The 26,780-nt window shown below is 41.8% G+C and overlaps 1 protein-coding gene and 2 pseudogenes across 5 annotated transcripts in view; 1 reads left to right on the forward strand and 2 right to left on the reverse strand.

The window, feature by feature from the left end:
- Positions 1-14,533, reverse strand: part of TWSG1 (twisted gastrulation BMP signaling modulator 1) — a 66,725-nt gene extending 52,192 nt beyond the window's left edge. The window contains exons 1-2 of one of the 5 annotated variants that reach the window (XM_024580371.3): positions 14,496-14,533; positions 12,383-12,539 (exon numbers count right to left, since the gene is read on the reverse strand). In XM_024580371.3, the coding sequence (XP_024436139.1) occupies positions 12,383-12,505 (123 nt within the window). In that variant the 5' untranslated portion in view covers positions 12,506-12,539; positions 14,496-14,533. The other 4 variants (XM_045187860.2, XM_024580370.4, XM_024580369.4 and 1 more) reach the window with 4 other exon arrangements.
- Positions 14,534-23,935: 9,402 nt separating this feature from the next.
- LOC112322918 (GTP-binding nuclear protein Ran-like) lies at positions 23,936-24,573 on the reverse strand (annotated as a pseudogene).
- LOC112323001 (rRNA-processing protein FCF1 homolog pseudogene) lies at positions 24,513-25,890 on the forward strand (annotated as a pseudogene).
- Positions 25,891-26,780: the final 890 nt, after the last annotated feature.

The raw sequence follows: 26,780 nt of genomic DNA on the forward strand, positions 1-26,780 counted from the left end.
ACAACATCCACATCATGGGAATACCAGAAAGAAAGGAGAATGAACAAGGGAACAAGAACCTATTTGAACAAATGACAGAAAACTTCCCTAATATGGTGAAGGAAAAACACACACAAGTCCAGGAAGCTCAGAGAATCCCAAATAAATCGGACCCATAGAGGCCCACACCAAGGCTCATCATAATTAAAATGGCAAGGCTTAATGACAGGAGAATCCTAAAGGCTGCAAGAGAAAAGCAGGTAGTTACATACAAGGAAGCACCAATTAGACTATCATCCGATTATTCAACAGAAACATTTCAGGCCAGGAGGGTGTGGCATGAAATATTCCAGGTGATGAAAAATAAGGCCCTACAACCAAGGCTTCATTACCCAGCAAGGCTATCATTTAAAAACTGAAGGAGAAAAAAGGAGCTTCCCAGACAAGAAAAAGCTAAAGGAACTTGTTAACACCAAACCAGTACAGCAACAAATGTTAAAGGGCTTGCTAGGGAGAGGAGGAAGAGGGGGAGTGGGAAGGGAAAACAGAGGAAAAAATCTGTTCTGAAAATAAAATGGCACTAAATACGTATCTATCAATAATCACCTTAAATGTAAATGGCTTAAATGCTCCAACCAAAAGACATAGTATACCTAAATGGATAAGAAAGCAAGACCCATATGTACGCTACCTCCAAGAGATGTATCTTAGATTGAAAAATACACAGAGGACTAAAGTAATGGGATGGGAAAAGCTATTTCATGAAAATCAAAAGGAAAAAAAAGTGCGGTAGCAGTACTTATACTGAGAAAACACATTTGAAAAGCAAGGCTATAATAAGAGACAAAGAAGGACACTGCATAATGATAAAAGGAACAATCCAACAGGAGGATACAACCCTAGTAAACATTTTTGCACCCAACACAGGAGTAGCAAAATTATGTGAAGCAAATCTTGAAGGACATAAAGGGAGAGATTGACAGAAATACAGTCATAGCAAGGGACTTTAACACCCCATTGTCTTCAATGGACAGGCTTCTAGGCAGAAAATCAACAAGGAGAAAGCAGCCTTAGACAACACACTAGATCAAATGGATAATGGCTACCTTCAGAGCATTTCACCCCAATGCACTTTTCAAGTGCATATAGAACATTTTCTAGGACAGACCACATGTTAGGACACAAAACAAGTCTCAATAAATTTAAGAAAACTGAAATCATATCAAGCATCTTCTTGGACCACAATGCTATGAACCTAGAAATCAATCACAGGAATAACACTGAAAAACATGCAAAGACATGAAAGCTACACAGAATGTTATTAAACAATGAATGGGTCACACTAATCAGATCAAGGAAGAAATCAAAATATATTTTGAAAAAAAATGAAAATGAGCACACAACATTCCAATACCTGTGGGACACTGGGAAAGATCCTAAGAGGGAAATTCATAGCACTACAGTCCTATCTCAAAAAACAAGAAAAGGCTCTAGAAAACAACCTAACTATACACTTAAAGGAACTTGAAAAAAAATCAAACAAAGTCCAAAGTGAGTAGAAGGAAGGAAATAATAGAGATCCAAGAAGAAATAAATGAAATAGAGTCTAAAAAAAAATACAAAAAATCAATGAAACCAAGAGCTTGTCTTTGAAAAGATAAAAAAGATTAACATACCTTTAACCAGACTCATCAAGAAAATAGAGAAAGGAGCCAAGTAAAATCAAAATGAAAGAGGAGAAACAACAACTGACACAATAGAAATACAAAGGATTGTAAGTAAATATGAAGAACTACTATACGCCAACAAACTGGACAACCTAGACAAAATGGATAAAGTCCTAGAAACATACATTCCTCCAAAACTAAATCAGGAAGAATCAGAGAATCTGAATAGACAGATTATACGTAGTGAAATTGAAGCAGTAATCAAAAAAACTCCCAACAAAGAAAAGCCCTGGACTGGATGGCTTCACAGGTGAATTTTACCGAACATTCCAAGAAGACCTAAAACCTCTCCTTCTCAAACTATTTGATAAAACTCAAGAGGAGGTAAGGCTCCCAATCTCATTTTATGAGGCCAGCATCGTCCTAATTCCAAAACCAGATAAAGATACTACAAAGAAAGAAAATTATAGGCCAATATCCCTGATGAATATAGAGGCTAAAGTCTTCAACAAAATATTAGCAAACCAAATACAGCAATGTATCAAAAAGATCATACACCATGATGAAGTGGGATTTATTCTGGGATACAAAGGTAATACAACATTGAAAAATCAATAAATATGATTTACCACTAAAAAAATGAAGGATAAAAGCCACATCATATCAAGATGCAGAAAAATCATTTGATAAAATCCAACACCTATTTATGATTAAAAACTCTCAGCAAAGTGGGAACACAAGGAACATACCTAAACATTATAAAGGCCATATACGCAAACTCACTCCCAGCATCACGCTCAATGGGCAAGAACTATAAGCATTCATTCCCCTTATGATCAGGAGCAAGACAGGGATGTCCGCTTTCACCTCTCTTATTTAACACAGTACTAGAAGTCCTAACCACAGCAATCAAACAAAAAGAAGCAATAAAAGGCATCCAAATTGGAAAAGAAGAGGTAAAACTGTCTTCATTTGCAGATGACATGATACTGCACATAAGGAACCCCAAAGATTCCACCAAGAAACTACTAAAACTGATAAACTCATTAAAGTAGTAGGATACAAAATTAATATCCAGAAATCATTTCCTGTTTATATGCCAATAAGGAATTAACAGAAAGAGAAATTAAGAAAACAATCCCATTCACAATAGCTTCAAAAAGAATACCTAGGAATAAACCTAACCAAGGATGTAAAAGACCTGTACATGGAAAATTATAAGACGCTGAAGAAAGAAATTGAAAAAGATACAAATAAGTGGAAGCACATACCGTGTTCATGGATAGGAAGAAATAACATCATTAAAATTACCATACTTTCCAAAGCAATCTATAGAGTCAATATAACTCCTATCAAGATTCCAATGACATATTTCACAGAACTAGAACAAATATTTTAAAAATTTATATGGAACCACAAAAGGCCCCACATACCAATAGCAACCCTCAGAAAGAACAATGTTGGAGGAATCACAGTAATATCAAACTATATACTATAAGGCCATAATAATCAAAATAGCATGGTACTGGCATAAAAACAGACACCTACATCAATGGAACAGAATAGAGAACCCAGAAATAAGCCCACACCTTTATAGTCAATTAATATTTGACAGAGGAAGCAAGCTCATACAATGAGCTAAAGATAGCTTATTCAATAAATGGTATTGGGAAAACTGGACAGATATATTCAGAAAAATGAAACTAGACCAATTTCTTCCACCACACACAAGAATAAATTCAAAATGGATCAAAGACTTAAATGTTAGACCTGAAACCATAAAAATCCTAGAAGAAAACTTAAGCAGCAAAATCTCAGACACTGCTCATAGGAACTTTTTATCAGATATATTACCTGAGGCAAGGGAAACAAAAGAAAAAATAAACAAATGGGACTACATCAAACTAAAAAGTTTTTGCACAGCCCAGGAAATCATCAACAAAATAAAAAGACAACCCACAGAATGGGAGCACATATTTGCTGATACATCTGATAAGGGGTTAATATCCAAAATTTATAAAGTACTTATGAAACTCAACACCAAAAATCAAACAACCCAATTAAAAAATGGGCAAAGGACCTGAAGAGACACTTCCCCAAAGATGACATACAGACAGCCAATAGACATATGAAAAGATGCTCAATATCACTAATCATCAGAGAAAGGCAAATTACACCACAGTGAGATACCATCTCACACCTGTCAGAATGACTATCCTCAATAAATCAGCAAACAACAACTTCTGGCAAGGATGTGGAGAAAGGGGAACCCTTCCGCACTGTTGGTGGGAATGCAAATCAGTACAGTCATTGTGAAAAGCAGTATGGAGATACCTCAAAAAATTAAAAATGGATCTACCTTTTGATCCAGTGATCCCACTTCTGGGAATTTATCCAAATAAACCCAAAACACTAATTGGAAACAACATAAGCACCCCTGTGTTCATTGCAATGTTATAAACAATCACGAGGATATGGAAGCAGCCCAAGTGGATGAGTGGATAAAATAACTATGGGGCATTTATACAGTGGAATACTATTTGGCTATAAAAAAGAAGAAAATTTTACCCTTTGCGACAGCATGTTTTGACCTGGGGAACACTATGCTAAGTGAATTAAGCCAGTCAGAGAAAGACAAATACCATATGATTTCATTCATATGTGGAATCTAATGAACTGAACTAACAAAGAAAATGGTAACAGACTCATAAATGGAGAGTAGGATGACAGCTAGTGGAGTGGGGAGGATAGAGGGTAGAGGGATTGTACAAAAAGGATAAAGGAGTCATTGACATGGACAACAGTCTGGTGATTGCTGGGGGTAGGGGGATATAAGAGGACTAAATGGTAATGGATAAAAATACACAAAAGATTAAATCAAATTTAAAAATGTTTAAAATTCCAAACACTGACAATATCAAATGTTGATGAGGACGTGGAGCAACAGGAACTCTCATCCTTGCTAGTGGGAATAGAAAATGTTATGGCCAGTACAGAAGGTAGTTTAGAAGTTTCTTACAAAAGTAAACATACTTTTAGCATATGATCCAGCAATTGTTCTCCTTGATATTTATCAAAATGAGTTTAGAATTTATGTCCACACAAAGGCCTGCACATGGATGTTTTTAGCAAATTTTTAGTTGCCAAAACTTAGAAGCAAGAGACGTCTCTTAATAGGTGGATAAACAAATTGTGTATAAATCAGCAATTAAAAGGAGTATAAATCAGCAATAAAAACAAATAAGCTATCATGCCAAATAAAGCTATGGAGGAAATGTAACTGCATATTGCTAAGTGAAAGAATCCAGCCTGGAAGGGCTGCATACTATGGAAGTGGAAAGAGAAAAGCTATAGACAGTATATTAACAAAAAAAAAAAAAGTGGTTCTAAGGGGCTTGACCAGGGTTTGGTTGGAGGAGGAAGGGCCACGTGAAAGGAAGTACAGGGGATTTTTAGAGCAATGAAACTATTCCATGTCACACTGTAATGTCAGATATATGACATTATGCATTTGTCAAAACCCATAGGACTGTACAAGACAGTGAGCCCTAATATAAACTGTGGGCTTCAGTTAATAATACTGTCAATATTTGTTTATCAGTTGCAACAAATGTACCAACTAATGCAAGATGTTAGTAATAGAGGAAACACTTGAGTGTGTTTAGGGGAAAGAAGAACATGGAATCTTTCTGCACCTTCTGCTCAATTTTTCTGTCAACCTAAATAAAACTGCTCCAAAAAGTAAAATCTATTTTTGAAAAAAAAATCTTAGCTGAATTTAATTGGAGAAACTCACAAGATGATCCTAAAATTAATATGGTAAGGCAAGGGACCCAAAATAGTCAAAACAAGCTTGAAAAAGAACAAAATTGGAAAACTCATACTTCCTGATATCAAAACATACCACAAAGCTACAATAATCAAGACAATGTGGTACTGGTATAAAGACAAACACATACATCCATGGACTAAAACTGAAAATCCAGAAATAAACTCTAACATTAAAAATCAAATTATTTTCAACAAGGGTGTAAAGATAATTCAATGAGGAAAACATACTATTTTTAACAAATGGTGCTGGGACAACTGAATATATCTGCATACGAAAAGAATGAAGTTGGTACCCTACCTCACACCATACACAAAAATCAATTTGAAATAAATATAAGTGTTCAAAATATAAAATTCTTAGAAGAAAATATGTAAGTAGATCTTTGTGGCCTTGAGTTAGGCAATGGTTTCTTAGCTATACCCTGAATGCATACATGACCAAACAAAAGATAAACTAGGCTAAATGCACTTTTGTTTTGGAAATGATACCATCAAGAAAGTGAAAAGAGAACCCACAGAATGAGAGAAATTACTTGCAAGTTATATATCTAATAAGGGGCTTGTACCCAAAATATATAAAGAACTCCTATAACTCAACAATAAATAGACAAATAAGCCAATTAAAATATGGTCATAGGTTCTGAATAGACATTTTCTCAAAGATATACAAATGGCCAATAAGCAAATACAAAGATGCTCAACACCCTGACTGGTGTAGCTCAGTGGATTGAGCTCCGGCCTGTGAACCAAGGGGTCACTGGTTCAATTCCCAGTCTAGGCACATGCCTGGGTTGCATGCCAGGTCCCCAGGATGGGGCGTGCGAGACGCAACCACACATTGATGTTTCTCTCCCTCTCTTTCTCCTTCCTTTCCCCTCTCTCTAAAAATAAATAAAATAAAAAGATGCTCAACATCATTAGTCACTACAAAAGGCAAATCAAACCACTTCGTAACCACTAAGATAGCTATGATAAAAAAGATAATAACAAGTGCTGGTGGGAATGAAGAGAAATTGTGAAGCTTACAGACTAGTGGTAGGAATGCATGCAGTAACTTCAAAAAAATACTTGAGCAGGTCCTCAAAATGTTAAACATAAAAAATATGACCCAGACATTCCACACCTAGGTATATACCCAAAAGAAATAAAAACATATATCCACACAAAAACTTACACAGAAATATTCACAGCAGCACTATTCATCATAGCCAAATATTAAAAACAATCCAAATACCCACTAACTGATGAATAGATAAATTAAATGTGGTATATACCCATGCAGTAGAAAATTTTTGGCCATAAAAGAATGAAGTATCAATACATACTAAAACATGCATGAATCCTGAAAACATTATGTTCAACAGAAGCCAGAGGTAAAAGACAACACAGTATATGGTTCCATTCATGTTAAATGCACAGAATAGGCATATAAAGACATAGAAAGTAGATTAGTGGTTGCCTAGGAGTGAGGAGGGAGAGATGAGGAATGATTGCTAATGGGTATGTGGTTTCTTTTTAGGGTGATGGAAATGTTCTAAAATTAAACTGTGGTGATGGTTGCATAACTCTGTGAATACACTAAAAGTCACTGAATTGTACATTTAAAACGGTGAAATTTATAGTATTAGATATCTCAATAAAGTTAATTTTAAAAAACCTAGGGCATAGGGCATCCATCATAGACTCACACTAATCAAGAGTTCCAATAAGAAAGGAGGATATCATATATATGTACATACACACACATATATATATTACACATGTACATAGATAAATATATATATGTATATACACATACAAAATAAAGGGAATGTTCTAGTTTTCAGATCAAAATAAAACCACTCCTCTCAGAAAAGATTCAGCCCTGACCAGTGTGTCTCAGTTGGTTGGACATTGTCCTGCAAAGTAAAACGTCGCTGATTCCAGTCGGGGCACATGCCTGGGTTGCAGGTTCGGTCCCTGATCAGTGCATACAAGAGGCATCCTGTCCATATTTCTCTCTCACATCAATGTTTCTCTCTCTCTCTTTCTCTCTCCTTCTCTCTCCATTCCCCTCTCTCTAAAAAATAAATAAATAAATAAAATCTTAAAAAAAGATTCACAGGTGGCCAACACAAAGCCCACAAAAGAGATATGAAGAGACAGTGTTTCTGGTTGATAGAAGAGAGCAGAAAGGTTTAACTATATTGTAGAAACTAAAAAGGTAACCAAGAGAAAAACTAAAAACAGTGAAACAATTATGGATGGATAGGGTGGGAGAAGATAGGATGGTAAGTGAGCTGTGTCCTAATATAGCAAAAACAGTTTTAGATATATAATATACAGAATTAATAAATTAAGAAATAGTAACATAAGCATGTAATTTAGCCATATAGCTAAAAATCACTAAAAGAAATAAAAAAGGAAGCAGTTACTAAATTAAAAGTGGTTCTACCTGGGTAACAGAATGAGGAGTAGGAAGAATTAGTCAAGGGATTTATCTTTCATTATGTATCCCTCTAACAATTTCACTTTTTAAAGAGTCCTTTATTACTCTAGTTTAAAAAAATACTTAGCACATAATAGTTGATTTCTTTCTTTAGAATGGTGTAGAACTGAAGGGAACTTTGAGATCACCCAGCCAACCAATTTATTTTATAGTTAAGATGTGACAGATTATATTTTCCAAAGATGGCTGTACCACTATAGTGCATACACAGGTTCCCTTTACAGCATGACACCCATGCTCCTCCATCAGAGGTGGGGCCTATGTTCCCACTTAAATCCAGGTTGGCCTACAACTGGTGGAAGTAACACCTTAACCTCTAATGTGAAGCCATGAAAGGCAATATAGCTTACCCCATCTCTCTTCATGGGACATGTATCTTGGAAGCCCTAAACCAACCTTTAACAAATCTGGCTAGTCTCAAGCCAGCAAGCTGCAGAGGTCCAATAGAGAGAATACTGACAGAGGAGAGAGGGGCTGGGGAGAGAGAAGACAAGGAGAGGGAGAGAGGGGGAGAAAAAGGAAGAAAGGGAGAGAATATTTCTAGCCCAGGTATTAAGACTTAAGTGAATCTTCAGATTTGTGAAATCTAATAGAGCAGCCACTAGTCAGTCACACATAGCTATTTAAATTTAAATTAATGAAAATTAAATATAATTTTAAAATCTATTTTTCAATAACAGTAGTCATATTTCAAGTGCTCAGTAGCCACATGTGCCTAGTTCCTACTACACTGATCAGGGAAGAAGTAGACCATTTCTGTCATAGGAGAAAGTAATAGCTTACAGCATTGCTTCAAATAATTCCGGCCTCCCGCCTTTAAGCTGCCCCAGCTAATGCTGTGTGGTGCAAATTCATGGGCAAAATAAATGCTACTGTTTTCAGCCACTGATATTTGGGGTAGTTCGATATATAGCCATAGTAAGAGCAATACAAGGAAAGTGAAGTTCAGAATGCGAAATAATCTGCTGGAGTTCTGGAGTCCAGAAAACCAGTCAAATGGTGGAATTGATCACATTTCACTGAAATGTCCAATATGCATTCGTTAACAAACAAACAAGAAAATCCTCAATACTCAAGCCTTTCATTTTTTAAAATTTAATCTTCATTGTAGTTTTTCCATTATCATTTAGTCCCCTTTCACCCCCCTCCCCCAGCAATCACCACACTGCTGTCCATGTCCATCAGTCCTTTAAAGCTCTCCATATTTTCAACTTCAAATGATACCACTGTACACCAGAAAAGTTGTCTCTACTACTCCAGAAAAAAATTTGATGATTCTTGGCTCTGAAGGGACAACAGGAATCTGATGAATAATAGCACCAGTGAATTAGTGGTAAAAAATAAAAATAAGACCTCGCTTATTTCCAATGAATTTACGAAGAATTGCCATTTGACAGGTGAAACTTCACTTGGTTGTCTGTTTTTACACTTACATAGTACTCTTTACTTTTTGAAGTATTTTGTGTTACAAATTTTTAAAATAAAAAGCAAAATGACAAAAACACCTTCACAGTATTTATCAATATTAACCAAAAGCTTTTTTATTTAAATACTCCCTTATCAAGAGAAGTATATTAAATAAAATCTAATTTTTCGTTATTTGAACTAATGGAAATTATAGACTTGTAGAATCAAAAAATAATTTGGAATTGAAGTGAATTTCCACCTAAACATGAATATAGCAATTGTTATGAGACTTTATTTCTACTAATGAATAATGAAGTTACATTGAAACAACCTGGGAAATGGGCAGATTCCCCATCTGACCACAGCACAAACCTGGAATTTATATACAGACTACGAAATTTTCAGCCAGCAGAGTAAGCCTAAGCAGACATGCCATATCAAAAAGTCCATGTATAAAATTAGGCGATATTAAAGAATTACTGGTAATTTTTAAATTGCTAATAGCTATGTGTTAATGAGTTCTTATCTTTAAAAGACAGGTATTAGAATCATGGTAAAACACTAACAGGGATTGCTTGAAATTAAAACAAAGCTGGGGTGGTCAGTGTAGAGGAATATACACAAAACGAGAGTAACCATGAGTAACTGCTATTCATTATACCGTCATCTCTTCTGTTTGTGCTTGAGAATGTTCATAGTAAAAAAATTAAAAACCAACCATTATAGCAATAACCATCTCTAGTGAAATGTTTTGGCTTGAAATGCAAAGTAAGAGTAAACAGAAATGAGATGGTGGCAAGCTACACTCATGTAAAGACCAGACTTCCTAGAATTTCAACTATTAATGAGAAGAACCAAAATGTCAGAATTCAGCACAAAATGCCTCTGATCTATAAAAATCATTATTACCACTAGTATATACACACAATTCCTCTTATGCAGAATTACAGCCAGAGGTAGTTGACTCACACTAATATAGAATTCTAGTATGTTTGGTTACTGAATTTCTTAGCCAGCAGCCAATAACCACAAGGGATGCTAATACAGACACATAAAGGGCACAAGACTGCTGAAGGCCTAATAGGATGGAAAAAAGAGAACAGCTATATAAGACATTAAGTTCACCACTAATGAACACAACTTGATGAAGAGTAATAACCAGTATGATCAGTGGAAAGGCCACAGGCTTTGGAGTCAAACACAGAACACATTCTACAGTCACTTACTATCTGAACCTAGCCAAATTACTTAACCTCACTTTTCTCTTCAGAAAAATGACAGTGGTAGTTACATCACTAGGCTTGCCTTGATTACCAAAAATTATCAAGTATGAGGTCTGTCCAGAAAAAGTCCAGTCATTGTTAACATAACAAAACAGTTTGCAGGACATGGACGTAACCTGGCAGCCAAGGAGAGTGGACTGGAATGTGCATGACTGGAATGACAACCTCACTGTGGGGGCTGTAGACACCATTGTGTACCACGTGGCTGTTGCATTCAAAATGACTGAGCTAGTAGAGCAATGAATCTGCATAAAATTTTGCATTAAGCTTGAATATTTATTGGTGGAAACTATTCGGATGATTCAGAAGGTCACAGCCCTGGCTGGTGTGGCTCAGTGGATCAAGCATCATCCAGCGAACTGAAAGGTTGCTGGTTTGATTCCTAGTCAAGGCACATGCCTGGGATGCAGGCCAGGTCCACAGTTGGGGAAGAGGCAACCAGTCCAAGTTTCTCTTGCACATTAATGTTTCTCTCCTTCTTTCTCCTTTCTTCCCCTTTTTCTAAAAATAAATAGTCATTTTTAAAAATAGAAAGCCACAGCTATGGGCAACTGGTGATTGGCAGCTTTATCACAACAACACGCCTGTTCATGGATCACGTCTCGTGCAGTTTTTTGGTGAAACATCAAATCACCCAGGTGACTCAGCAGCCCTACTGCCCAGATTTGGAGCCCTCTGAATTCTAGCTTTTCCCAAAACTAAAATCATCTGTGAAAAGGAAGAGATTTTAAACTGTTGATGAGATTCAGGAAAATACAACAGGGCAGCTGATGGCAACTGGGAGAACTGTGTGAGTTCTCAAGATGCCTACTTTGAAGGGGACTGAGGTGTCATTGTCCTATGTACAATGTTTCTTGTATCTTGTATCTTCTTCAGTAAATGTCTCTGTTTTTCATATTGCATGGCTGGATATGTTCTGGACAGACCTCATACCTCAGAAGCCAGTTTTCCAAACCCAGAAGACAACTTGCCTGCAACCTTGTGAGAAACCCTGAGCCTAAACCGCCCAGCTCAACTGCTCACAGACTCGCAACCCTAAGAAACTGCATGAAATAATAAATGTTTACTGAATTAAGGTGCTATATTTGGGGGTAATTTCTTACATATAATGGACAACTAATACATTATATGTAGGGTACAATTTGTCTATTATTTGACTAAATTTTTTGCTAAATATGGTTTTGAGCCTCTTTGCTATGTAAACCAGATTATACAAGAGAAACCGTTTAATTCATCCGAACAGAGTGCTTAGCACATTGTAATGGCATGTTTATAAAGCTGGCATTATTTTCAGTATGAACTTCTTAAATCTTTTTTTGTAGTCAAGAGAACTATGGATGCAAAAACCCACACCCCTCTGTCATGGTTCACTACTTCAGGCCCTCACCTAACACACTGTATTTTATATTAATATGTATATATATGTATACACATACACACACCGTAGGGTCCAGCACAAATAACACCCTTTTTTATTACAAAATCTCTTATTACAAAATCAAAAGCATGTAATTCTGTAACATAAAAATATCACACTCAAGCACACCATATGACATTTTAGGTGAAATTTCAAATTTAAGCTATAAATTACTACACCCATATTATTGCCCCACCAACCACACTCAAGCAGGCATTACCTCTGTGGGGCCCTGTATATCTGTACACATATGCTCTATATCTGCTGTATGATACATTTGAATAGTAATAAAAAGTACTCTGAGTCCTACCTGAATGAGGCATTTGCTCACATCACTAGCACAGAGTGCTTTGTTACAACTCAGTGACACAGGGATCCACATCAGGAACAACATGAAGGCTACAGTAAGCACAACAACAGAATGTGACTTCATGGTTCTTCAAAGACAACCAGTAACTCCCAGGAAGCTAAAAAAAAAATAAATAAAATAAGTAAATAAATAAATAACCCTTTAATTCAAAGGTAAGCACTAGGGTAAAAACAAATACAAAAAATGAAAAGCAAAACATGAAAAAAACCTAGTTTTATACAGTAATGTTTTGTTGGCCACATTCAAAGATCTAGAACACTGAAATTTCTGAGACTACCTAGAAATGGTGACTGTGAAAATTAAAGTGAATATACATGTATATAAGTATATATATATATGTCTTCAGCAACCTGAGAGTACATCAAACAAATAACTATTTTCAAAACTCCACTGCTACTATTCACCTTCAGTTTTAGGCCCATTGTTCAATTACATAAAAAACACTAATATTGGATTATAATTTAACAGTCTGTTAATTCTTAGAATTAAAACAATTTTTTAAAATGGAAACTATTCTAGTAATGACTATCTCAGTGTGTCCTAACATGATTAGAATGAAGCAGCTCAAAGAGGAGTTGACAGTCATTCCTTAAATAATTTAGCAAGTAACAAAGAGAATAGTAAACTACTAACTGCCTTGTGAACTCTAAAGTTACTAAAATGTGAAGCTCTTCTTTTAATTCTATACCAGGGGTACCATAGATTCTTCAAAGTTATTAAGAAGATATTACAGTTTAAAAAGAAAAAGACCAGCACAAATTCTGACAGTGGTTGAACTCCCCACACCCAAATAGAACCAATGAAAATAAATAACTACTGATATAAGAGGGTTAAAAGGTGCGTTTATGGGGCTTTTATAATTACTGTAAACCTTTATACTAAGTATTACGAAGTACAATAAAGCAAAAACAATAGGTGAAAAGAATAAAGGGCTTTGTACCCCGTGTGACTCAATTTTGGTAAAAGAAAGCCCTGGTGATTGCTACTGAGACCGTTAGTACCCCAATCATCTGATTTAACAACACATTACCAAGTCGACTGGTTTTTGAAGCCACCAGTACATATTTGTGGAGGCCAAGGAAAGTATTTAAAAACTGATTTTTCCAGAACTAGTTTTCATCTTACAACTACCAAGAAGGGGATCCCCCCCCCCCATTTCTTACGGTTGTCTTCATCCTACTCCAAAATTCTTACTGGAAAAATATTCAATAAACCGGGGTCTGTACAAAGCATGTAGGTAGCATGATCATTTAAGGGGCTTCTTGATTTTTTTTTCTCAGTTAGGAACAATACCCCATCAAAACTGTTTTCACGCACCGTGACCAGTTTCTCAGGTTCTGGCGACCTGTGTGTGGTCCCCGAGGGAGACAAGAGCCTTTGTGCCGCAGTACCGAGCCCCTGCTGCCCGGTGAGGAGGCAGAGGCCACGGCGGCTTTTCACCATGAGCTCACCGACCAGCGGCTGAGCACGACAAGGCCACGAAAGCCCAGCACCAGCGATACAGGGGAGGGGGCCGCGGAGGTGTCGCCAGCTCGCGGCGCCAGGGCCGCCCCAGCCTGCGTCACCCGCCCAGCACCCACCCGCGGCAGTACCCCTACTTTGTCCTCCGCGTAGGCGGGGCTCAGGCCGCACGCGAGCAGCTCCGTTTCTCCCGGCTCCCAAGTAACCCGCGCCGGCCACGGCCTCAGGAGGCCCGAGCTCTGGACCCAGACCCTCCCCCGCCGCAGATGCTACACCCGGCCCGCTCTTGCTCACCACGTACCGCGGCACCGCTAGGCTGCCTGGCCTAGGTTCCCCAGCGCGGTACTGCCCGAGGCGCGCCACTGAGAACTGCGAACGAGGCAGGCCGCGCCTCCGCGCAGTCCCTCGGTGCAGCGCCAGCGAGCTCCGGCCACCTTAAAGAGACAGGACCGCCTGCCCTCCGCCTTTCCCGCCCCCGCCTCCCGCTCACCACTCCCGCCTCCCACTCGCTCCGCCCTCCTCCGCTCCCTGCCTCCACCCGTGCTCCCGCCAGGAGGCGTCTCTCACTACCGGGGTGCTCCTGTCAGCTTACTTCCTAGGCTTCGTTCCCGCCCGCAGCCCCCCGGGACCATGGCTCCGCCCCGTAGCCAGCGCACCGGCGGGTCCGGGCTCAGGCAGCAGGGGGCCCCGCCCCCTAGGAGCACACCCAATCTGGCGCTAGCGCCAGATTTCTCTGGGCTCTTTCCTTCCCGCATCTGAGGCTCCTGCAAGACGGTACCGTGAGGTCCATTCTCTGGGTTTATCTATGTGCTAGTCATGAAACTGAGAATATGACATTCACGAGCTCATTGAATCCTCACAACAACCCTGTGAGGCAGCTGTTTTATGCCCTGTTACTGGAACGCAAGCCTGAGGCGCTGATTGATCGAGTAGCCTAACCCAGTAGAGCTAACACTTGAAACCAACATCGGAGAAAAGATTTAAAATACAGGTTTCTGGGATCTGCATCAGACCGACTGAATAAGGATTTCCAAGGATAGAGACTTCTTTCAGCAGTTTACTAAAATTTGCTGCACCCTGTATCTACCACTGTGCTTAGCATTGGAAATAGAAAAGAGACGCCATAGGAGCTGACCCAGAAAGCGCTTACAGGCCTGTGGACAAGATGGACAGACAGGTAGACAAATGGCTACAGCGGGCCACTCCAAGCCTCTGTTGGAGAGGGCTGTGGGGCATGCAGGACGCCAGCAGTCATTTCAGCCTGTATTCAAAAAAATGAATTTATTCCACCAAGAGGGTAGCATTTAGATAAAGGCAATGGAGACCTGCATTCAGTTCCTTCCAACAACCCTGGGAATTTGCTATTTTAAAAGACTCCCCAGTGATTAGGTTGGAGCCCACTGGGCCAGATCATCCACAAGGTATTTTCCCTTTAGAAATGGTGACCTAGTGCTAAAGTCTTAAGATAGTAGCAGTCTTAAATGCCTTATATTTCCTTTGTTGATTTGAAGAAAGCAGAAAGAATTGTAAGAGTTGATTGATAAGGAGGTGGATTGCATTATTGATATCAGCCCATTTTTGTACAGTAAGTAAATAAGTATATATTTAAAAAATCATCCCTGAAAACTACCCTAAAGAAATAATTAAGAGTGTACACAAATTAACTTTAAGGATCTTATTCTAGGCATCACTTACTGGTTGATTGAATTATGACACTGTAGTACAGCAGACTAAATCAGCTATTAAAAAATAATACTGTAGATCAGTGGTTCTCAAACTTTGGTTTCAGGACTCACTTATGCTCTTTCAAATTACTGAGGGCTCCAACGAGGTTTTGTTTATGTGTGCTACATCTATCAAAACTTTTGAAATTAAATCTGAGAGATTTAAAAAATATTTATTCATTATTTAAAACAGATTCCATTATGTGGTAACATGGATAACATTTTATGAAACGTAAGTATATATTCAAAAAAAACATAGTGAGAAGAGTGGTATTGTTTTACATTTTTTGCTATTTTCTTATCTTTGATAGTCAAAATTTTATTATTTAAAGTATATTTTATTGATTATGCTATTACAGTTGTCCCATTTGTTTTATCCTCTTTATTCCCTTCCACACTGCCCCCCTCCCCCCCACCAGCATTCCCTCTCCTTAGTTCATGTCCATGGGTCATACACATAAGTTATTTGTCTTCATTTCCCATACTATTCTTAACTTCCCCCTATTTTGTACCTACCATTTATGCTTCTTGTTCCCTGTACCTCCCCCTCCCCGTTCTCTCTCCTCCCCCTCCCCACTGATAATCTTCCATGTGATCTCTATTTCTGATATTCTGTTCTTGTTCTAGTTGTTTGTGTAGTTTGTTTTGGTTTTGGTTTTGGTTTTAGGTTCAGTTGTTGATAGTTGTGAGTCTGTTGTCATTTTACTGTTCATATTTTTGATAATCTTTTTTTTAGATAAGTCCCTTTAACATTTCATATATAAGGGCTTGGTAATGATGAACTTTAACTTGACTTATCTGGGAAGCACCTTATCTGCCCTTCCATTCTAAATGATAGCTTTGCTGGATAGAGTAATCTTGGATGTAGGTTCTTCCCTTTCATGACTTCAAATACTTCTTTCCAGCCCCTTCTTGCCCGTAAGGTTTCTTTTGAGAAATACCACCAGGGAGTACACTTTACCTGGTGTCGCGCTTTAAACCCTTCCCAATTTGTTGGCCGACTTATAAGAGTTTTCTGAACTGAAGCAGGCAAATAGGGCCATCCCCAAGTGCAATGGCCAGTCCAGTTTCCAGGCAGGTAAGGCCACCCATGTGAGCTATATACCCAGAGGGTTCCAGTAGGAACTGTAGCCCCATGCATCATCCCTTGCTTCTCAGAAACGCTCTAGAGTCTGAGTCTGACACAGACCTGTCAGAGTCCAACCCACCTGGGATTATCCTCCAAGGTTCTCAATGCAAAGGGGAGCTGGTCCAGCCAGCTCCACGGCTTCAGCTGTGAGCCACCCTGAGCCATCCAATACGGAGTAGCCAACTACCGGCAGGGGCCAGTCATACCACTGCTTCACCCCAGCATAGATGTCAGTCCAGGTCCTATTCCACAAGGGATGTTTACTGTTCCACTGGTTCTGAAGCCAAGCCCAATTTGAGACAGAAGCAGGAGAGATGTGCCACTGGAGGCTGGCAGATGTGCTCAGGGGGATTTCAGTGAAGACCCAGCGTGCTGATTGGTTAGCCCCTGAGGCACAGGTATGAACCCAGTCCACTAAGGTGTTACTTTGCACCCTAGGGGCAAAAAGACAGAGCAGTTATAGGAACCAGTAAGGGGAAGTCCTGGCCCTCAGGCAATATACAAGCAAGTTTCTGGTCAGCCAATAAGTCAGTGGCTGGCAGAGGGGGTCTTCCTGGGCATGAATGCCATACCTTTCATGCCTCAACTGGGGTTTCAGCATCTACCTGCAATAACAGGGGAGAACTCATAATGGGAACATAGGGAAATCACAAAGTGCCATGAAGAATCATTTTGTTGTCTGCTGGCCCTGAATATGTCACCTTTAAGACTGGAGGACATGTCCGAATCATCCACGGCACTATTTGTAAATTTCTCTCCACCCCTTGGTCCCAAGGGGCAACAAGAGCCACCCAACACATGTGCGGGGCTTTTATTCCCCAAGGCCGTGTCCAAGTGACTGTTTGCCATTGCTCCAGGCCCTCCGGAGCAGGCAAGAGAATATTCCTTTGTTTTCACCTGGTTTTAGAAAAGCATCCTTAGTCTGTACCTGCAGCTCAATTGGAGGTGCAGTCTGGTAGAGCAGCACTTGCACCGGAGCCGGGCCCCCCGCACCCACTCCTCTCATTTAGAGTCTGGAGGACAGTCCATAAGCGTTTTGTCCAACCCCTCAGTGCAGGGGTGGCAGCTGCAGCTCACAGGCCCTGCTTTAAGAGACCATTGTACTGTTCAATCATTCCAGCAGCTTGGGGATGATAGGCTACATGGAATTTCCAGTCAATCTGCAAGTCTCGAGCCCATTGTTGTACCAAGGCCCCAGTAAAATACGTCTCCTGATCATTTTCAATGATTAAGGGTTGCCCATAAGCAGCGCATAACCACTCCCGCACAGCAATCACTGCTTTCTGATCTGGGTGCCATGCAAGAATAAGCAGCTAAAAGTCCTGTGGCTGTGTCCACACTTGTAATAGCATACTTATACCTCTCTGAACTAGGTAGGGGCCCAATTACATCCACCTGCCACTGAGTCAGCAGTACCTGTCCCAGCACCACCTGTCCAGTAGTTCCCACAGGCCTTCAGGGATGCTCTCGCAAGCAGACAGCACAGGTCTCACAGCTTCTTGTAGCTCTGCTAAAGTGACAGTTAACCCCCAGGTTTTGATGGTGGGCCACAAGGTCTTTTGCCCAGCATGTAAGAGGCAATGGTGTAGCCACTGCACTACTTCCCATCCTGAAGGACTGCCAGGTACTGTTTCTAGCCACTGCACCTTGTCCAGAGTATCAGCCTCATTCCCAGGGGAAGCAAGAGGTGCATGTCCAGTAACATGATATACAGTGATTTGTTCCTGGTGGCCTAATTACCACAAGGCCTTTCCCCACAATGGCCTATGCAAAACCATCCATTCATCTGTATGCCATGTAGAAATCCATAATGTTAGCCCCTGGTACACCACCCAACTATCTGTGCAAATAGCCAGGGGTGGTGTGTCATTGGTAGCCAAGAGCCATATGGCTTGGAGTTCCGCCCACTAGCTACTCTGTCCCACGCCAATGTCAAACCAGATCATGTCTGTCTCTGATTGAATTGCCATCCCAGTCCACACAGCAGGCTGGCCCCTGCTGGACCCATCAGTGCACCATGCATCTGAAGGAATAGGTGCCTACCCTTCATGGAAGGGGCTAATTTCCATTTTTTCTATAGGGACAGGAGCAGTAGACTTCTCATTTACATAAATAACTGGACCTAACACTTCCTATAGCTCAGTCTGCAAAGGGCTAGTGGACAGAGTACACCTTTATTGCAGATAAGTCACCCACTTAGCCAATGTGGGTGTCTGAGCTATCCCACTCCAAGGCTTGGCCATCTAGTCCCAGACCCACCCTGCAATGGGACATGGCCCTAACTGTCATGGGGCCAGTTCCTGTTATAGCCTCTGTAGCCAACAGGGCAGCATATACTGAAGCCAACTGCTTTTCAGCCAAGGAGTACCACACCTCTGCTCCCTTCCACAGTTGGGACCAGAAACCCAAGGGTTGACATAGCTGCCGCCACAAACCCCATCCAAAACATTCCTGTGTCACATACATATCTAGCTCACAGGGTCTAGCAGGATCCAGAGCATACAAGGCCTGGGTGTGCTTAATGATGCACGTCCCTCCTTGAAATGCTTGTTCCAAGGTCGGGGGCAAGTCCCAGTTCACTCCCCTTTTCACCAAAGAATACAAGGGACGGAATACCTGGGCTAGATGGGGCACAGATGCTCTCTCATGCACGAACAGGCCCAAAAATGTATGGAGCTGTTTCACCGTGGTAGGTATGCCTGAATCTTATCTATCACTGCATCAGGATGACTTTTGTCTTACCCAACCAAACAACCTCCAAGAATTTGACAGACAATCAGGCCCTTGCAGCTTGCTTTTGTCCAGGCCCTGTCCAGGCCCATGACTTCAGGTATGACAGCACTTGAGTCACTGCCTTCTCTAACTGCAAGAGAATCACTAGTTAGCAAAATGTCATCAATGTAATGGAACACACGCAACTCTGAAGACCATGGCCACTTAGCCAGGTCCTCTGCCATAAGCCTGTGTCAGGCTGTGTGAGTATCCTTGAGGGAGCATTGTAAAGGTCCATTGTCGGCCTTCCCACATGAAGGCAAACTGATCCTGGCTCTCCAGAGCAAGGTCAATGGAGAAAAAAGGCATTTGCTAGGTCAGCTCCAAAGTGGTAAGTTCCCAGTTCACTAGTTAATCGGTCCATCAAGTCCATCACAGAAGGGACTGATGCATGTAGTGGAGGAATGACCTTATAATCAGCTCCCAGTAATCAGCTGCCATTCTCCATGTACCGTCTGTTTTTTTTACTGGCCACACAGGAAAGTTTAAAGGACTGTGAAAAGCCCTGGTTAAGCCCACCGTCTCCAACTACCCTATAGTTGCTGTAATTTCCTCATGTCCTCTGGCAACTGGTATTGTTTCACTGCCATTACCCATTGTGGGGGTGGCAATTGTACAGGCATGGTCAAGCACATCCCAGCAAAATGGCTTTTACCACTCGCACCCGCAGGTGAAACTCTCCTACTGTCATGTGTAGCCATAAACCCTGCAGTATGTCAATACCCAGGATATACTCAGGAATGGGGGAGACATAGACTGTGTATTCATGGCGCGGGGGCAGGGGGGCAAATACCTGATATCCAGAGAGAGCTGCACAGCCTTCACCCTTACACTTTGTCCCGCATAACCATCAATAGAGACCTCAGACCCTGGAAACTTCTCAGGATTTCCATGTAAGAGAGTACATTCAGCTCCTGTATCCACAAGAGCTAACACTCACTGGACATATGCAGGGGACCAATGAATAGCCAATTCAACACGCAGCCTCCGGTCCCTGCCCGTCCTGTGAAGACAGGTCCCTTGGCCTTGTCCCTAGCCAAAAGTCCAAAGAATATCTCCTCCCTCGTCGCGAGAAGTTGACACAGCCAAATGATCTTCCAGCACGACCAAATGGGCATCTTGGGGCTCTTGGGGTGCACCCCCGGATCCCCCATCAGTTTCTTCTTCTTCTGGGGCCCCAGGAAGCGTTGGTCAGCTCGCAGCTGCTTCCAGAGCTCTAACAGGTACACCTTCAGCTTCCTGTCAATCTTAGTGCAATCGACTCCAGCCCCTAAATGATATGATCACACCTGTGTTCTAGTCACCCACACAGGGGCACTGTTTGACTGGGGAACAGAGGGACTCTGAGAGACTGTGCAAACTGCTTTCTGTTGACAGCAAGACTCCACCTCTCCCAGAATAGCCACCATTATTGTGACGTCATTTATACAACAACCGACTTATGGCTGGAGAATTGCCATCAGCGAGCCAAAAGAGGCAGAGGGGAGCGTGCTGGAGCACAAGATCCCTCATTCCAGCTGTAAAACATTCATCATCCAGGCCCCGTGTGTTGGGATTGAGCATGGCCTGGTGCATGCCCAACTCCCCCCAAATTTGTGCTAAGTCTGCAAAGAACTGCCACTTCCTCACCATAGCTGGCTCGTCACCCGCATTCACCCAGACAGTACGGACAGTCACCGTTACCCACTCCATCAAAGAATGTGAGCCCTTCCCCTCACCATGCTTCCAGCTATTCTTCAGCTGCTGGCTCAGGAAGGGGTGTGTCGGTGATGGACGCTAACTTTTCCATCTCACATGATACTCTCCACCCCTAGGTCCCACAGGCGCAAGAGCCATGCAGCTAAGGGCCCCCCAGGTGGCCAGCTAAACTGATTCAGAGATGGACCAGGTCAGCCTGCGTGTAAGGACTGTAAGTGGTATGTTCTACCATTTGAACGGGACCCACAGGGTTCCCCCCGGAAGCCATAGATTGTAGGGACTTCATTTTCTGTAACACTACTGGGAGGCCTACCCTGAACGCGGTTCTGGATTGACATCATCTTCCTCTGACTCGGACTCACTACAGCAGAAGACGGGGATCTGCATGGTTGCTCCTCCGCTGGCAGGTCTTCTTCCAGAGCATCAGTTCTGGCTTCCAGGGCTTCTTCTTGTCCTTGGAGCTCGCATAGTTTATCTGCATCGTGAAGCGTGGTCTCTCAGGATGCAAAGCTGAAAGAAACACCCAGACCACGGCCCGGAAGCTGCACCAGCCCTGGGCCACTCCAGGGTCTCCCCAACCTCCTGTAGGGCATTCTCTACGCATCAGGTGTGCCCCTGACATCGGGCCACTCCCTTGCGGGGGGGCCCATGAGGCCGGAGGCTCGCCACTGGGTGCCACGTCCCGGCATCAGACCACCAATTGAGGCTCCCCTCGGTAGATCCCAGGGGCTCCTCCATTTCCATACCACACGAGTCCTGCCGACTATGCCAATTGTGTGGCAGCCAGTCAAGGCCTGGCAGGTCCAATCTAGATTCCGGGAGACGGGAGAAAATGTGAGAAGCTGTGGGGATGCTTGATGTACCTTTATTCATGGGTGGGCGAGCCACATACGCTGCAAGCCGCATGTCTGTCCAGTGAGACGCCTCTACCTGGTTAAGTACTAGAGACAAAAAAAGCTGGCAAAAAGGCAAAATATTATATAACATAGAATGATTCTGTGCATGTGAGCCCACTTCCTGTTGCGGAAACCATTTATCGGCGGTCCTACTCTCAAGGCTGTGAGAACACTACTTCTCAGGCCCATTCAAGGTTATGGAAAATTGTTTCCCTTAGTTACCCAGACACTTGGGTGAGGAAGCCAGACTGCCTCCATTTACCCTACACATAGCATTCACTTTTTCCTCTATTTTTTGACCACACTCAACCATTTCTGTGGACATCCTGATTACCAGTGTTTTGAACTCTGCACATCCGATAGGTTGGCTATCTCTCCATCTCTTAGTTGTATTTTTTCTGAAGCTTTGATCTGTTCTTTCATTTGAGCCATATTTCTTTGTCTCAGTGCACCTGTTACATTGAAAGGTGGGGAGCCTTAGGTATTTGCCAGGGCAGGGCAACCCACTTTGCTGCATTGTGGCACTGTATGTGGGGGAGGGGTCTGAGAGGGAACAATGTGGCTTGCTTGGCTCTCAGACAGCTTTCAGTCATTCCCCCACTATCCACAAGCAAATTAGGATCTTCTGGTGCTGATTCCCAGGAGGGTGGGTTTATGTGCATTCCAGGACCCCGTGGGTCTCTCCAGCGAACTCTCCTGTGAGGCTGGGAGTTTCTCCTGCTGCTGTAACCCCCACAGGTTTTTACAGCCAAAGTTTTTGAAGCTTTCTTTTCTCCATGCTGGAACCCTGGGTTGTGCAGTCTGTCTTGCTCCCCAGTTGTTCCTCCTGATTTATCCACACGCAAATGTGGGACCACTGGTCTTCCAGCCACCTGCTCTCCACCCCGGTCCTCCAGCCACCACCTTGCTGTGCGTCCTCTTCACCCCAGCTGCCCTCTCCGCCCCTCCTACCAGTCTGAGTGAATGTTTCCTCTTTAACTACTTGGTTGTTGGACTTCCATGCAGTTTTATTTTTTGGCAGTTGTTATTTTTTGTTTTTAAATTTCTTGTTGTGCTTCTTTTGGTTGAGTGAGGAGGCAAAGTGTATCTACCTATGCCTCCATCTTAGCTGGAAGTCACAATTTTGCTATTTTCTTTAATGTCAAACTTAATACAGTGTCAAGCAGAAGTAATGTCTGCTTGAATGTTATTGGTAGGGTAATAATATGGGTGTAATAATTTATGGTTTTAATTTGAATATTTCACCTAAAATGTTGTATGGTGTGCTTGAATATGATATTGTTAATTTACAGAATTACATGCTTATGATTTTGTAATACAAGATTTTGTGAGAAAAAAGGACCATTATTTGTGCCATACCCTGTAGCAGGCAGCTGGATTTTCATACCTGCTTCTGTGTTCAAACTGTTGCAGTATCATATATTATGTAGCCTCTAAGAAACTACCCCATACTTGTTGTGAGAGAAGAATGAAAAAGGCAAATAATGTATTGCAAGTAAAATAAAACTTCTTTTGAGCTCATTAACACCCTGAAAAGTTTTTGAGATTCCCAATGTCCCCAGATCATTGAGAACTAGCATTGCAGAACCAGTGCTGCATTCCAAAACAGCTAAATATGCAGGTCAAAAAAATGAAGGTAATTTTAAACTTGCATATTCATTCTGAAGTCCATTCATCTCTTTCAGCAGCCCAAAGATCCATCACAGGTTCTGCTTAGCTACATGATAAAATGTCAAACACACTACACCACTGACATCACAGGACAGTTGCCTATAAATCTAGACTTCTGACACTGGGCTTCAGCTTCCCTTTCTCACAGGTCATCATCCTAACCCGGGGGAGTGGTTGTCTGAGCAACCTCGAGGGTGTGCTCATGCTGTGCTACTATCACTGGGTCCATAACCACCTCAGGTGGGGAAAGAGCAGGCATGGTGACAAACTCTAAGTTAGGGTCTCCAATTAGTTTTCTAGCAAGCCAGAGGAAGGCTTTTCCAAGTTGTAGTTATTTATGGCAGAAAAGCTGTAGTACTGAAGATTCTTCTTTCAGTGGAAGACAATAGATTTTGCTTTAACTTTCCTGTCCTTAATATTCACTTTGTTACCACACAAGACAATGGGGATGTTTTCACACACTCATACCAGACCTCTATGCCAGGCACATTCTTATAAGTAACTCTTGAAGTGACATGAGACATTATAATGGCACACTGGGCTTGGATGTAGTAGCCATCTGTCAGCCCACCAAACTTCTCCTGGTCCGCCGTGTCCCACATGTTCTACTTGATGGGCCCTCTGTTGGTGTGGAACATCAGGGGGTGGACCTCCATGCCCAGGGTGGCTACATACTTCTCAAATTCACTCAGCAGATGATGTCTCACGAATGTGGTTTTTCCAGTCCCACCATTGCAAGCCAATACAAGTTTGAACTTGGGATTCTCCTTGGGCGGCCATAGTGAAATCTCTCCCAGCCCATCTGACTGAGAGCTGGAAAGATGGCAGAAGACAGAATGATTAATATTAAAAATTGTGCATATATAGAACAAGAGTGCGGTGTGATCATGGGGAAGCAAAAGATAAAAAGGAAATATGTGACCATGAAGCGAATGCTTAGCCTGAGAGATCAGAGGCTTAAAGAAAAGGATAAAACCTAAAAAGAAAGAAAAGAAAGATCGTAGTGCACTCAAGTAAAGAGAAGTCCCCCAATACTCTTCCTGCTTATTCTTCCAATATAACACACAGCTGGGCCCACCTTACCACATCCTGGTTGATACCAACTTTATCAACTTTCCCATCAAGGCTAAACTGGACTTAGTGCAGTCAATGATGGACTGTCTCTATGCCAAGTGTATATCTTGTATAACTGACTGTAATGGCTGAAATTGAGAAATTGGGGCAGAAGTATCGAGTGGTTCTAAGGATGGCCAAGGATCCCAGATTTGAACGATTACCATGCACACACAAAGGAACCTATGCAGATGACTGTTTAGTGCAGAGAGTAACTCAGCACAAGTGTTACATCGTGGCCACAGTTGACCGGGACCTTAAACGAAGAATCAGGAAGATCCCTGGAGTTCCCATCATGTACATTTCCAATCATAGATACAACATTGAGTGGTTGCCAGATGATTATGGAGCCCCTCGGTTCTAATGCTTAAAGGATGAAGTTCCTCTGCTTTCCTTCAACTAAGTTCCCCTGTTGCCGGTTTATTAAACATGCTACAGAATGAGTTGTTACTGCTCCACTCACCCATTTGCTCTGTAATGAGCTAAGTATGGTTAAATACACTCACTTTCTGATGTTAAAAAAAAATTAAAATAAAAAATAAAAATTGTGTATTTGGTATAACTTTTTCTAAAGATTGTATTTATTTTCAGAGAGAGGGGATGGGAGGGAGAAAGAGAGGGAGAGAAACATCGATAAGTGAGAGAAATGTCAGTCAGTTGCCTCTTGAACACCCTCAACTGGGGACCTGACCCACAACCTAGGCATGTGCCCTGACAGAATTGAACTAGTGATCTTTCAGTTCCCAGGCTGGTGCTCAATCCACTGAGCCACACCAGACAGAATATGTTACATTTATTTTATAAGTCCTGGAAAGGGAACCATGGTGTTAGAAAGGGTTATCTCTTGATGAGATTATGAGTAATTTTTGTTGTTTCTGTTTTTTCTTTTTGGTTGTCTTCATTTTTCTGATGTCTTTGCTTCTAGTACTTTTGTAATAAGAAGTTATTTTTAATTTAAATTAAAGATCCTCCTTGATATACCTGGGGGGGGCGCTCTGCCCGCAGAGCCCCCCCCATCCACCACAGATGAAAATAAATCTACCAAGACATGATCTGCTTGGGGAGGAGAGGTGGCCGATCTCTCAAAGGAGAAGGGCCAAGAGCCTTTTCCTCCATGGGCTTTTATTAGGTTCATTTTGCACAGGAATACAGGTAAAGCTCATCAATCATTGTCAGGCAGTAAGGGTCAAACAATGGATAACATATAAAGAACTTTGAGGGCTTATTCTGAGTTAGGGTCAGTTAGTTAAAGGGCTATAAAACTTTGGAAAACAAACTCATTTCAGGCTTGGACCCTTATCATTTAAGCTGAGGGTATAAACAAAGCAGGTTTCACAGGATTTTATGCATTCTTTCTTAGGCCTGATTCCCTGGGGAATCTGCCCTTTCCAGCACAGGACTGCACTGCCCTCTGTCATTGTTTCAGGCTTAAGTCAGGCAGGGGAAGTAAGGCAGCCAAGAGATTAGGAGACTTCTTACAGACAGAATGAGGACTCAGGCTATGTCAAAGCCGAGGGGCAAGGGTCCATCACCCCCTTTTTCTATAGCCCCCCAAGTCCTTCCCTCTGGGCCTTTTTCATGACCATGCCTGTCTTAGGTCGTTCCTCCCTTGAGGAATCTTACCCGTCATTGGCTAACTGGTCAGTCTCAGGGCCAAGCAGGGTAAAGTGGGCAGAGATGGCACACCTGCCAAGGAGATAAGCTTTGTCTCCTTAGTGGCTTATGGTCCCAACTCTGATTCAGCCTTAACTATGGGGGGTTACAGCTTCTGAAACCAGGCAGGGTGGTTCCCAACATATACCCTAGAAGGATATGTGATGGTTGAGCCCACAAGTGGATATCAAGTAGTTCTGAATCTGTGGTTGGCAGTTTGG

The sequence above is a fragment of the Desmodus rotundus genome, chromosome 10, assembly GCF_022682495.2.
Source record: "Desmodus rotundus isolate HL8 chromosome 10, HLdesRot8A.1, whole genome shotgun sequence".
Classification (NCBI taxonomy): Eukaryota; Metazoa; Chordata; class Mammalia; order Chiroptera; family Phyllostomidae; genus Desmodus; species Desmodus rotundus.